This window comes from Anoplophora glabripennis, unplaced genomic scaffold, assembly GCF_000390285.2.
Source record: "Anoplophora glabripennis isolate ALB-LARVAE unplaced genomic scaffold, Agla_2.0 scaffold1232, whole genome shotgun sequence".
In the NCBI taxonomy this organism is placed as follows: domain Eukaryota; kingdom Metazoa; phylum Arthropoda; class Insecta; order Coleoptera; family Cerambycidae; genus Anoplophora; species Anoplophora glabripennis.
Window position 1 is genome coordinate 45,835 of NW_019417320.1, and position 14,203 is coordinate 60,037.

At 30.7% G+C, this 14,203-nt stretch overlaps 1 protein-coding gene across 1 annotated transcript; it reads right to left on the reverse strand.

The window, feature by feature from the left end:
* Positions 1-6,418: 6,418 nt before the first annotated feature.
* LOC108914552 (endocuticle structural glycoprotein SgAbd-8-like) lies at positions 6,419-9,603 on the reverse strand. The gene is made up of 3 exons (XM_018720382.1): positions 9,546-9,603; positions 9,019-9,143; positions 6,419-6,953 (listed from the first exon to the last, which is right to left on the reverse strand). Exons 1-3 carry the CDS (start codon positions 9,555-9,557, stop codon positions 6,692-6,694), a joined length of 399 nt encoding a protein of 132 aa, XP_018575898.1. The 5' UTR covers positions 9,558-9,603; the 3' UTR covers positions 6,419-6,691.
* Positions 9,604-14,203: the final 4,600 nt, after the last annotated feature.

Sequence of the window (14,203 nt, forward strand, 5' to 3'; positions counted from 1 at the left end):
ATTGATTCCATTTCTCATGCTGCATCTATTCCCAAATTTTTTTGGATATGTTGTGAATCACCCTGTATATTGATGCAGTTATACCTAATATCGCTATATAATCGCTATATTACGTTGTTGCGAACAAAAAACCATAATGACGTTTTTCTGTATCGGTGGTCAGTAATTTGTTATTAACAAAACACTTGCAAAATTGCGAGAACTTAAAAGAATCGATATGAAAATACATTGGTTATGCATTTTGGGCAAAAATAAGCACTTTTTTTTAACTCTTGTGATTTTTTCGAAAAAAGCTTTGTTCTCGAGCTACGAGCGATTTAAAGTCGAAAAATAACCAAAAGTCGCCATTCATCATTAGCCATCCGACGTTGCACTAATGGTACAGTTACCATATGTCCGATTTTTCCGAAAAAAAAAAACAGGCGACCGCTTGCTTAGTAGTGCTTGTTTTCTACTTTTGAGTTCACGCATAAATCGTCACCTGTTACGACATCATAGACGTGTTTTGAAGCATCGCGATCGTATTTCTTGAAAATTTCTTTCGACCAATCGACACGAGCCTTTGTTTGAGCGTTTGTCAAATTATGTGGGTAGAAACGCGAACAATTTTGTTTGGCAGCCAAATGTTCATGCAATATTGAATTTATGTTGGTCCCACTAATGCCCAAGGATGCCTCAATCTCACGGTAAGTCACATGACAATATCGCAGCATCAGTACACGCACAGCATCAATATCTTCTGGAACAACAACCGATTTTGAACCTTCACGAAATTCATCAATGAGCGAACCACGGCCAGGATTGAATTCCGTATACCACCAGTAGTACAGTGGTTTTTGATAATACTTCATCGCCAAAAGTCGAATTAGGTTCATTGATGCATCGCTGTTGAGATAACTCACGTTGAAAGTTATAAAATATAATCGCACGGAAATGTTCACGATTTAATAATAAACAACACAAATAGCACCTGTACGTCAAAATGTTCTAAGTAAGTAAACCCAACAAAAAGTCGAACTTTGCGATAGAGACGTCGGTTGTAAGATGGCAACAGNATTTAAGGTCGAAAAATAACCAAAAGTCGCCATTCATCATTAGCCGTCCGACGTTGCACTAATGGTACAGTTAACATATGTCCGATTTTTCCGAAAAAAAAAAACAGGCGACCGCTTGCTTAGTAATGCTTGTTTTCTACTTTTGAGTTCACGCATAAATCGTCACCTGTTACGACATCATAGACGTGTTTTGAAGCATCGCGATCGTATTTCTTAAAAATTTCTTTCGACCAATCGACACGATCCTTTGTTTGAGCGTTAGTCAAATTATGTGGGTAGAAACGCGAACAATTTTGTTTGGCAGCCAAATGTTCATGCAATATTGAATTTATGTTGGTCCCACTAATGCCCAAGGATGCCTCAATCTCACGGTAAGTCACATGACAATATCGCAGCATCAGTACACGCACAGCATCAATATCTTCTGGAACAACAACCGATTTTGAACCTTCACGAAATTCATCAATGAGCGAACCACGGCCAGGATTGAATTCCGTATACCACCAGTAGTACAGTGGTTTTTGATAATACTTCATCGCCAAAAGTCGAATTAGGTTCATTGATGCATCGCTGTTGAGATAACTCACGTTGAAAGTTATAAAATATAATCGCACGGAAATGTTCACGATTTAATAATAAACAACACAAATAGCACCTGTACGTCAAAATGTTCTAAGTAAGTAAACCCAACAAAAAGTCGAACTTTGCGATAGAGACGTCGGTTGTAAGATGGCAACAGCAACATCGTCCATTCCCGAAATATAAAACGCAACCCTCCTAACTTAATAATTATATAAAATAAAAATAATGCATATGATACTAATGAAAAAAACATACCTGACATACTGAAATCAGTAAATAATGCTGCAAACTTTCAGAATAAGAAAATATCTTCTATTTTGTTTCTAACATTTATGACTTGGGACAAAAGATAACGCAGTTAACCGGGATAACTTAGCAAGAATTTTTAGAACTGACTTGAATAGGCTTAATATTTTTAAAGTAAATTTAAAAAAAAACTCAATAATGGGAGCAGCAATCTCGAAAATATATTCACTGAATAGATAAATGACGTTGAGACACAAAATAATGTTAAAATATTATAATTATTAGATTTCCAAATCCCACCAATGCAGTTGCTTTTTGTCTTTATGTATGTCTGGGGATAACAAAAGACAAATGAAGTGATGTAGTTATAAATAAATTAAAATATAGAACTTATCACTGTACACTTAATTCAAAAAATCACTTAATTCGCTTGTTTCTGATTACATGTACTCGTATGTAATCAGTGAAAACAGAAGGAAGATCATCATCTTCATCTGTTTCATCTTCATAAAATAACTAAAATATGAATAGTAAATAGCTAATAGTAGTTTGTGCAAATATGTATTTTCCAAATATCAGGATTCTTATGTAAGAGAAATCGCCTTTAGCATCAAGGTTTTAGAATTGTTCCTAATATACTGCAATTAAAATGTTATTCATTTAATTGAAAAGGTCACAAATAATATATTCACAAAACCCGGATCAACAACTTCCCAAACCAAAAGATGAGACGAAAGGGAGCGGTTTCTGACTATAAAAATGTTTCCTACTTAAAGTATTGCTTAGTATCTTTACATAAATAGAAAACAAACAAATGACCATTAGGAATACATTTAGTAGTAAATAACTATCTATTAGTTGGTTTATGCAGATATTTCGAATTCATAACATTTGTTAATTTATTTACATTTTTAGTATACACAAGTACTAGTATACATATAAACATATATATTTATGTACAGTGTGTCCCGTTTTTCAGGTTAACACATCTGAAAATGTGAGAAGGCTGTGGACCGCAAGCCAATTTTTTTGCAAATAGGGGGTTATATTTTAGTAATCATTTTAATGATGCGACAAAAGACTGGTATTTTCAATGTATCTTATGTGAACAATGTCAGCACCTCTGTTTATTTGAAAACGCGAAGATTTGAATGTATGTTAAGTAATTGTTTTGTTTTGATTTGAGGAATCTTTCGTTAAAAAGCTTCAAATAATTATGATTCGCCCTGTATAATCGTTTAACAAATATTGTTTTGATTATAAAGTACCTTGAGCTAAAAGACGACAAAAAAACATGAAGATTAAGTAAGATAATCAACGAAAGCATTAATCTTGACATATAAAGTGACAAAAGTAAACAAATTAGCAAAAGAAATTAAAAAATCCAAACAATATTTAATTATTCAAAATATTTGTAATACTATAATGAAATTTGGTGGAGAACTCATCCTGTACGTTAATTGATTTATACTACCCGTTTCGTTGGTTGATTTACAGCGCAAATTTTCCACATGAAACTTATGAAAGCATCTATTAACAAGCTTTTGTAAAACTGTTTTTTTTACGATGATAAATTGGTCGATCTCCCTCCACTTTACCTTGTAATAATTATTAATTTTAATAAAAGTCCTCATTAAAAGAAATGTTAAGCATCTTGATAAAGTTTCCACCGTTCGATCCTTTTATTGTATAATGCGCCTATGAAATCAAAACTCGAGTATGCATCTATTATTTGGAATCAGGAATCAGGTAGCTGTCTTGGGTCACATCGCAATGGAACCAAATTTGAGTCTCAGGAAACTTGCAATTACTTCAGTGATCATTTTATTGTCATATCCAAACCAAAATTTAAAAAGTCGTATGTCGACGTGAGCAGAATTGAAAAAGCTTTAAAATGAGGTGTCACTCAACATAGGGCGTTTAAAGTTTAAGGGTATTTTACGCCCCTGCCTAAAGCGTTGCCAGCAAACTTACGCCATCACGTGCCCCCCTTGAAAAGAAAATTGACGTGTCTCTGGTTTCTTCTGTTTTTTTTTAATTCCGATATTTTTCAGGTGGAAAATTTTAATTGGAACGCCCTCCTCCAGTCCACATTTGAAAAAGTTTGCAAATTTCTTAAAGCTTTCCTTTAAAGATATACAGGGTGTTTATTAAGTGCTTGTACAAACTTTAAAGAGTGAATCCTTAACTAATTTTAAGTTAAAAAGTTTATATGAATATGGGTCCGCAACGGCTTGGTTCTAGAGATAAAGAGTCCAAATAAATTTTTGTTCATGTTCATATGAACTTTTTATCTTAAAATCAGTTAAAGATTCAACTTTTAAAGTTTTTAAAAGTAAACACCCTGTATATCCTATTAGAGGCACTCCACAATCTGACATGTTAAGTAGATAGATTTAATATGAACTATTTAACATTACCTACGTCGAAAGTACTTTTATCTCTTATTCTTATACAAACTATTGAATAACAACATAGATTATCCTGATATACTTTGCCGTAAAGCATTCAATATTCCATCCTTTCATTCTATACGTTATTATATTTATCTACTCCATATAGCAACGTAATATAACAATCACCAACCTATATTGTGTCTAAATCATAGGGAATTTCGGCCACTCTTTACTTTTTTTTTTATTTTTATTTTATTTTATGTCGTCTATTTTAGATAGAATTCTTTTACGTATTTTTTTGTTTGTCCTGCTCTATATTTGAAACAATCTGTCAGGTCAGTGTAAATAAATAAATTAATTAATTATGTGAGATAAGAATTGATATTCAAATTTTAGATAACCTCTTCGTAGGAAAAATTAAGTACCTTTGTATAACTATCTCTTTGGATGTTTGTAATACATCAAGCTATGAGACATTTTATAATAGCTTTCATGCATCTAATCATAGACTAAAGTGTTCATATTCTTTTAAGAATTGTTAAGTAAAAGGTCAGTGCAATGTTATGATCTATGAAATCCTAGCCTTTTCCTAAATCCCACATACCTATCTATGATTCACAGCATAATTTGTATTGCAAAACTATATTTCTACAAAAGTGTATACCAAAATAATAATTAACAATATAATTATAACCATATATTTATTCCGTGTCATAGAATATTTGCGTCAACAGACAATATTAGCTATGTTCTACAAATAGCTGCCATTATTTCAAATGGAACACCCGAATACTTATTTTCAAAATTGGATCGAGCAGAAATTTTATAAAATATTTCCTATATTAAAAATTCGATTCTTAATTTATTAAATAATCGTTGGTATTTAACTCAACTTGTCATAGTCCAAAAATTAATATTAAGAAGATTATGACGTAAAAATGGCGTTAAGTTAACTTACTTTCACTTAGTAATTTTTAATAGTCTCGAAATTTTAAGTTCCAAATATTTTTTTGTATCATAATCTTATGAAATGTTAAACATTGAGTAAAATTACTGAAAGAAATGTTTTTCCTCATGTCTTATCATATACCGAGAGGATCATAATAAATAAAACAGGAGCAAATATCGTATTGATACAGTTTTTGCCAAAGATCAATATTGCATTTAAAGATTATACATTTTATACACTTGAAGGAACCACTAAATTGTTTTTGGTAGCAATTTTCCCTTATAAATTTCACAGAAAAAAATTTTTGATCCGCCGCTGAAGAACTAATTCCATTTGATTACTTGCTAAAATTACGGGGAACATCATGTTCGTTATGACATTAAAAATATTTTAACTGAAACACCAGATATATCTTTCCATAGACTCAAGAACATTTGTTTATGAATTTAAAATAAACTTTCCTAACCAAAAATCACCAGTTTTATTATATGGTCAAGATCTGATTCTGCCGCAGGTTCTTCCGAAAAAGATACCACAAACTCTGGGGCTGGTAGAACATTACTTCATCCGTTACTGGATCTAACGGTTTCATAATAAACTAGAGTCCTTACAACTTAAAAGTCGTTTTAGTCATCACCATTGTTGTCCATACCAAACGCTTATATCGATGTTCCAACCTGTTTCGGCAACCTCCAAAAGGAGGACCAATGAACGTCGCCTTCCGAAAACCATCGCATCGCCAGGAGACGATAAAACCGCTTCGGCGGGAGGAGAGTTGGTGCCTAACTGATATTATCATATTTTTTAAAATTCCTAATTGAATAATATACAATATCAATTTAAAAGATCTGTTATGGAGGCATTATAAAGTTTCTAATCATTTTAACATTAATGTGATGAAAGCTTTTACTATTTGTTTTTTAGATTAGCTCTTGGTGTGAGCTGCAATGAAAATTTTTGAAACTGAATAAAAATTAATTAAATATATTTTCATCGATATCCTGTCGATTTATTTTTCTTTCTCCTAAGTAAAAAATGAAGTAGAAACTTTTGATCTCTACTTCAGAGAGAATATTAGAAATTTTGATGAATATGTTAAAGAAATAATTTTTACAACAACTATTCTGTGGAAGGAGCAATAAAAAAGGAACAAAACAGAAGTTTTTGATCTGCAAAAATTATTTTTATTCTTTTTATAATGCAGTGTATAATATATTCAATAAATAGATAACACTTAATCTTAAATTAAGATTTCATAATTCTAAGGTAATTAGATATATTATGTACTTGAAAGTAAATTACTTCGCTTTGGTTTTTATATACCATATAAAAAGTATTTCTATGGTAGCAAGTATCGAAGTAAAATATAGTTATGGTATTTGTAGTATTTGCCATATTTAAGTTACTTAGGTTTACTTTAAAGTACATAAAGCTTGTAGTATAGAAGTTAGTTATAATATGAATTAAGGAAATCTTGATTGAGGGTGGGTTGCTATAAAATCAAGAGCTCTTTGTATTGCTGGAGGAATTGGCGGCGGTGTAGGCAAATGTGCACCAGATGCTCGAAAACCATTCTCATCAGCAATATACTGCAGAGAAATTGGGGTGTTATCTGGTGCTGTATATCTAAAACCTCCACGAGCTTCCATGGCTTCAGCTTGTGGATTTCCTATATTTTTTACATGCCCTTCCTCTTCTGCTGAAATGCCATTTTCCGTATCATAACTAAAAAATATATACATAGTAAGTAGCAATCCCGTTCATATAATTTTTTTCTCATCATTATACATTTCTTTAATATAAATGTGATATTAAAGTTAAGCAACATAAACACAAATGAAAATTACACACTCTATTCCAGTTTATGGTAAAGAATGTCCTAGAAAGATTGACCACGGACTACTTGTATGAAAATAAAATTATTAAGGCAAAATTACATATATCCAATAGTCAATGCCCTGAAATGTAACCCTCCTATATGGTATAGCAAAACAATATTTCTTCGTATAACTTTAAAACGGTTCGAGTTAAAGATTTCTCACTTGATATGCATCTTTATTTATTACAGTTCAAAATGTAGATATAATTTTGATATCGAATAAGGATTTGAAATAACATAACTATACTAAATGTATACTGTAAACCGTAAACAAAATTTGTCTTTTTTGAAATCCAGGTATAAAAATTTCACAAACATTTTTTAGAACTGACTGTGTATTAAATAATTTAAATGAGCTGGCTATAAGCATACAGAAAAGTAAATGGGTGATACTTTCTTAAATATTAAAGATATATGTACTTAAATAAAAAAAACTTGTATCAAACGATTCTAGCTAAAACAGTTTTAAAGTGATATTAAAAACTGCTTGGTGATATGTACCATGATTATCGTTTTATATTAAGTTCATAACAAATGTAATTTCAATTAACTAAATTAAGAATGTTGTATGGTCTAAACTAGTAATAGGCAACTTGTATGAAAATTTAATTTCTTTTAGAGCTGCGTAAATTTGTAAGTCTATGACCGACAACAGCTAACAGTGGTAAAAATATTAATTCCTTTAATACTATAATACATTAATTAAAGATGTTTAAAGTTATGTAAAATATTAAATTTTAACGTGATCAAAAAACATTGTGATATCATTCAGATCGAAAACACAGTCAGCTTCTCGGCCGTTTGCCGTCTAGTCTACAATTGTACAACTCCCATGCCAACGAGACGGAATCTAATCTAAAGAAATGTAGTCTCCAAGCAAAGTGAATTTGTCATACTGCCGGGCCCTCCCATCCCTGTAATTTATCTTCGATTATCGATCGCACTAAATGACATCACGAATTAGGGCGGAAGGGGTTTAAAATATTTATTTGACGTGTCAAACTTTAAAAATTAATTATTAAATATTATTAAAGGTTTCTAATATTTTTACTACATGCTTATAGATCATTATTAAACATTAACATAAATATATGCAAGTTACATTCTCAGATCCTTTTAACCTTTCTGGGACACTAAATATAACCACATTCATCATCCAATAAGAAATGAATTATTAATAGAAAATGTGGACATTATTGGGCGTAGGAAAATGTTAATTTTAATATCTGCTTATGTGCATATTGTTCAACAATATTGATTAATTTGTTTCTTCACACTTGTAGGTGGCAATAATTGAAATGTGAAATAGTTTAGCGAATTAAACAGTTATTAATAATAATCGACCTATGTTAGTATGATTTTGTTATCACTTTTCCCTTCTATTAATAACCATATTTTAGAAATAATTTTAGATAATTTTAACAAAAACCTCCCATAGCGAAAAAAATACTTAAAGCTATCGGAAATACATGTCAGTACAAAATCCAAATAAATGTCACAATACGAAAAAAATTGGGGCATTCTTTAATGCATATGTGACTAAAAAAAGCATGTGTGTGAAGCTTATGAGTATTTATACCCATGCTGCCATGCATTAATTATAAAAAAGAAGCACCAGCACCAAAAATAAATAAATTTCATAATGCCGGTTGAATTTAGAGGAATTTGATGAAAATAAATGTTAAATAACTAGTAGAATCCAAATATGCAATAAAAAAGAAAAATTACAATTATTACACATTTTTACTGGAAATGTAGCAAAGAAAATATTTTATTACATTGGATATGTCCGACTTCGTTTACTCTTAAATTTTCAAAAAATATAATAATCTTTAATCATCGCACTGCAAATATTAAAAGGTATCTAATAATTACTGTTTAATATATTTTTACATAAAAAAAATATATTACCTCCATCTATAGGATCCATCTGGATTGGGCCCTTCTTGCGTTTGGCTCAAAATTCGAATATGGGGACCTTGTGTAAATGTTCTGAACTGGGCATAGATACATCCAATATAAACCAGGAATATAACCTAAAAATATTTATTTTAACTAAACGATGTCGATAAAAATATATTAACGAAGTAGATTGAGGTATTGAAACGTATTCAATACCTCAATCTACTTCGTGCTTTTTTATATGGAATCAAATTGCTCGGACACGCAATTTCCATTTACGAAAATCATTTTTTAATAATGTATTTTTCTATTAAAAGTTGCGTTATAGCTACTTAGTAGATAATTAAGTATTTCAGTATTTTTATTTATGCCTTTACTATACATTTTCAGAAAAAATATTCTGTCGTTAAATAATATTTAAAAAAAATGAATATATAGCGTTCTCTCCATCTATTCTTAAAGAGAATTTTGGTACTTAGAATAGCTAACAAAATTAGGAAAAAAACCGAATAATATTAGCAAACTGTATAACTCACCACAGCTTTCATAATTGTTATCTTGTGGTGGTCACTATTGCACTATATTAAATAGTAACAAATCTGGTTTATATACCTAAGCTAGTTACCATTAATATGTATAATTGCGAACCCTCACCTTACTTTGTTTTTCGATAACTTCAAAGTTCCATTACACTTGTTTTTAAAAGGTCAAGATGTGCTAAGATAGGTGCGTCTTATAATCCGTTACAATTTAAATAATTTATGTAATAATTTTCTCATATTCTGGCATGCTGACTTTGGACGAGTAAGGTATACCTACTCATGTAATGTAAATATGTGAATTTTATCGTTAAGTGCGAACATTACATAATGTTATATTAATATTATTCTACCCTTTTGGAACAAAATTATTTTACATTTGAAAAATTTTCATAAATATTTACCATCTCAGTTTTCCAAATTCAAATGATGAATTAATTCATATTTACTTTAACTGTAAAACAAATTTTTATGAATTTATATTCATTTAAAATAATGTTTTCCATAATTTTTATGTTTTTACAACCATACATATCCATACAGGCTGTTACAAATTCGCTTCTCACTACAGGGAACAGGAAACGGTAAGAGAAACGAAGTAGCTCAAATGGAGGCAAAGTTGCATAATCGGGGGACCAACATTATGCCTCTAAAAAATTAAGGCTAACAAATTCATACAAATAGATTTGGCATGTTCTTTCACAGTTGCCGTTACTGATATAATAAATTCCAATCATAATATTATGCTTATCTTCATTTTCAACATTTGCCAAAATGGAAACGTTTTTGAACATTTACTGTAATTTTTTAAAGTATAGTATTCATTTGGAGTTTTGGTTGTTCATATGGATTTTTAAGAATTAATTTGTCGTAGTGAAATTAAAATTGTAATAATGTTTTAATTTTGACGCAACAACTTATCGAATTATGTATGACCAGGGGATGGAGATTAAAACTCCAATAATGTTTTATTGGTGTATTGGGTCATGAAGGCTTGCAAAAAATGTAATGCCTTGCCAGAGTCGTATTTAAAAACATGAAGTTGATGATGGTCCAGGAGAGACGAAACGAAAAAATGATTATGCCGTTCGATAGAGGGGAAAAAGTGGCCAAGAGAAAGCGTTCTTCTTTTTTCAATATCACCTCAAACAAGGCTGATATGAAACAAAAACGATTTCCAAAATTTCGTTTTTTTTTTCAAATATTTTGAAAACTAATCATATTAGCCTTGATTTTTTCGAGGCATAATGTTGGTCCCATGATTATGCAACTATGAAAATTAAAATTTAGAAAACTTTTTACATCCTAATATCATATCTTTTAAACTCTTAAAAATTTTAACTTTTGATTGTTATTTTCTCCTAAATTGACAACTCTAATATTGAAATAGATATTCAAATAGCAACTAATATTTCTGTTATATTCACTTCATCAGATACTACTACTTACCAACTTTTATTATTTTGTACAATTAACTTGCATCTAATGCTTAAAAAATCACAAAATTTTATTTGACAGTAATAAATAGTAAAACTAAATAATAATATTTCAAGCGCGTCTATACATGAAAGAAGCATATACAAATAAATAATGTTTTCTTAAAATAATTTTATGATACAAATCTGTCTCTTAATGTTCCAGAAAACTTGCCGTTTGGCGTAGATGTTACTAATTAATTCTTATTTATTTGCGTCCAATGTTAAAAACAATGAGCTGTGTGTGAAAGCGGACTTAGAAAGTCTTCTTCAGGGAAATCTTTAATGATGTGATTTGCAGTAACAGACAGTAAGCATTACGAAAATAAGAAAAGGTCGATAAAATTATAATTCATGTTTAATCATAAAAAATCCCTTTCTTATGTAAGCAAACTAAACAATAGGTATACCTTGGTAATTTAAGAAATCGTTACAAGCACCTTTAATTCTATTAAAGAATTCTATTCTCCTTATACTGATTATGTTGATATTTTGGATCATATTCTCTTGTCATCTACAACATATTAAAATTCTCTCATTCCTCAATTTTTTTATTATATTTTTATTTAGGTATATTTAGTTTGATGCCTGTATTTATGTCTACATCTTAGGAGTTTTATGTGATTTATGTTTACCCTGTAAAATCTTTATTTATTGTGCGAATTTAACCGGATTTTTTTTAAGATATACAGCTTGAGAAGTGTACTTTGTGAAGGAAAATGAGCGTGATCTCACAAGATCCAAGGCGCACTACGTCCTCTTATGAGTAAAATTCTAATCAAGTGTTAAATTTTGTTAGTAAAAATTACATTAGCAGACAGTAACATTTTGTAGATTCTTATTTTAAAAATATGTACGGTTCTAACGTAGTAATTATATTCAATCAAAAATTAAGAACAAAAAATGGTGGAGGCGCCGCTCGATGTGCACTGTGTCATAAAATCACAAATATTTCCTAAACTGTTAATTTTACCAAGTTGAACAAAAAGGGTATTATCATTGGCAAATTCTCCAAAGGACTTATTTTTTATGCAGGCAGACTGCGATCTTCATCTATGCAAAAATTCTGGGTTATTAACTATTGGGCATAGTCCGTGTCTGGCGTTCTGGGCATTATGAAGTTTCACTTACAACATTAAAAATAAGCTGTATGCATGTGTCAGTCACTAAAATTGCATCGTGAAGTTAATAGTTTGGAGACTGTAAATAAATAATATTATAAATAAAAATAACTTTTTAATTTTCACCTTTGAGAACCCGTATAACTTGTTGAAGAAGGCCCATGTGAAAAAAATTTGTATGAATTTTGACCTCATCTATTTGTAGTCGGCTTTTTTGCATCAAGTACCAGGACACCCTATATATCTACAATTTACGTCTATGCACTTCTCAATTTTTTTACGTACATTCTTAATAACTTTTTTTGCTTGGTTTGGGGTAATTTCTGCACAGGCTTGCATTATCCTAGCACGTAGTTCGCATGCAATTTGTGGCCTTGATTTATAAACTTTTTGTTTCAATAAACCTCAAAGAAAAAAAATGGTGTCATGTACGGACAACAATTCTCAAAGCGTTCGTTTAATCATTCTCTCACAGTAGCAGCGTTATGAATAAGGTTACCATCTAAATGAAACTTCAAATTAAGGAGATTTCTTAAAGACAAATCATCTAATACGTTCCGAAATTCATTATTAAGAAAATTTAAAAATCTATTCGCATTCAAATTGCCGTCAAAAAAGAAAAGGCCAATTATTCTATTATTTAGTAATCCACAACAAACCTTAACTTTTTGCGAATACTGCCTCTTTGCGTTTATAATGAATTCTGGATTCTCAGCTGACCAATGACGACAATTTTGGGACGAAACTACCCCCGAAACTAAATGTGGCCTGATCACTAAATAAAATTTCACTTAAAAATTATTATTATTACTATTTAAATATTCTCCAATAACAAAATTCCAAAAGGAACGTCTTTCTTCATCGCCAAATTCCAGAGTATGGACAAATTTTGGTTTAGAAGCTTTTATTTTATTATCTTAATTGATACGTACATGTTTTGAACATACAGGGTTATTCACTTCTTACGACTTGGACTTTTATCATCGATAAATCTCGTCAAAATAATGCCATTTTGAAGAATATACTTTTTCGTCCAAAGGTTTTCTTTTAGAGATATAAGCTCTTGAAAAAACTCTTTTTTTGTTTTTTTTTATTTTTTCCTAAACTATGAGAGCCATTTGTTTGTTATATTTAGTATGAAGGGAAACGAATGAAGCGCTCAATCGGTTTTACGAATTGTTGTGAAAATAGATCAATCATAGGTGATAATCCCTATTATTAATATAATTTGTACGCCATTGGAAATTTTTCCAAATGAATAAATTTTTTTACATTGCGGTTTATTCTACAGCAAAAAGATCTCTTACTATTTTTAAATCAAATGTTTTTGAGAAAAATGACTTCTTATGGTTTCATTACATGTTAGAAATGGTTAAGTTTTTCAAACAAAGAACGAAGGACGACGAGATGAAAGAAGAAAGAAGATTTAAATACTTTAGTTGACGACTTAACATTACTTCTAAGGAGAAATATGTGGATTCAGATGGCTGGCGCTCCGGCCATGGTTAAATCCTATGAATTTAATGTAGGTACCTTAACAGTTGAAGTTTGTTTTTTTACCTTCTTCCATAGCTAGATATCATATGATGTTTATTCTATTATTTCTTACCGATTTTAATATTTGTAGCCAATAAGATCTAATATCACATCTTTCGCCGTTTAAAATAATCGTAGTAAAAAATCCATATGTTCTGAGGAGGCAGAGTCGGCAAGTACTATTTCGCCGGTCTTTCCAACATTTCCCGCCCAGGCTCGGCAGACGTCGCAATTGCCGCCAGAATTATCCCAACGAATTTTACCTAACTTTCGAAAATTCTCCCACCACGACGACGAGGAAGCACTGATTACCTCCAACACGTCGTAGACACCCTAGACGATTCGTTCACAAAAAAAACTCCTAAAGCTAAAAAAATACACGATCTACCTAAAAATCTCCTCATCGGCGAGCGGACGACTAACATCCCAGTACCGCAGGTAAAAACGAAACCAGAATCATCCGATGCCATTATAAGGGTTTACGACCCTCTAAGCATTCTATGGGGAATGATAGCATAATATA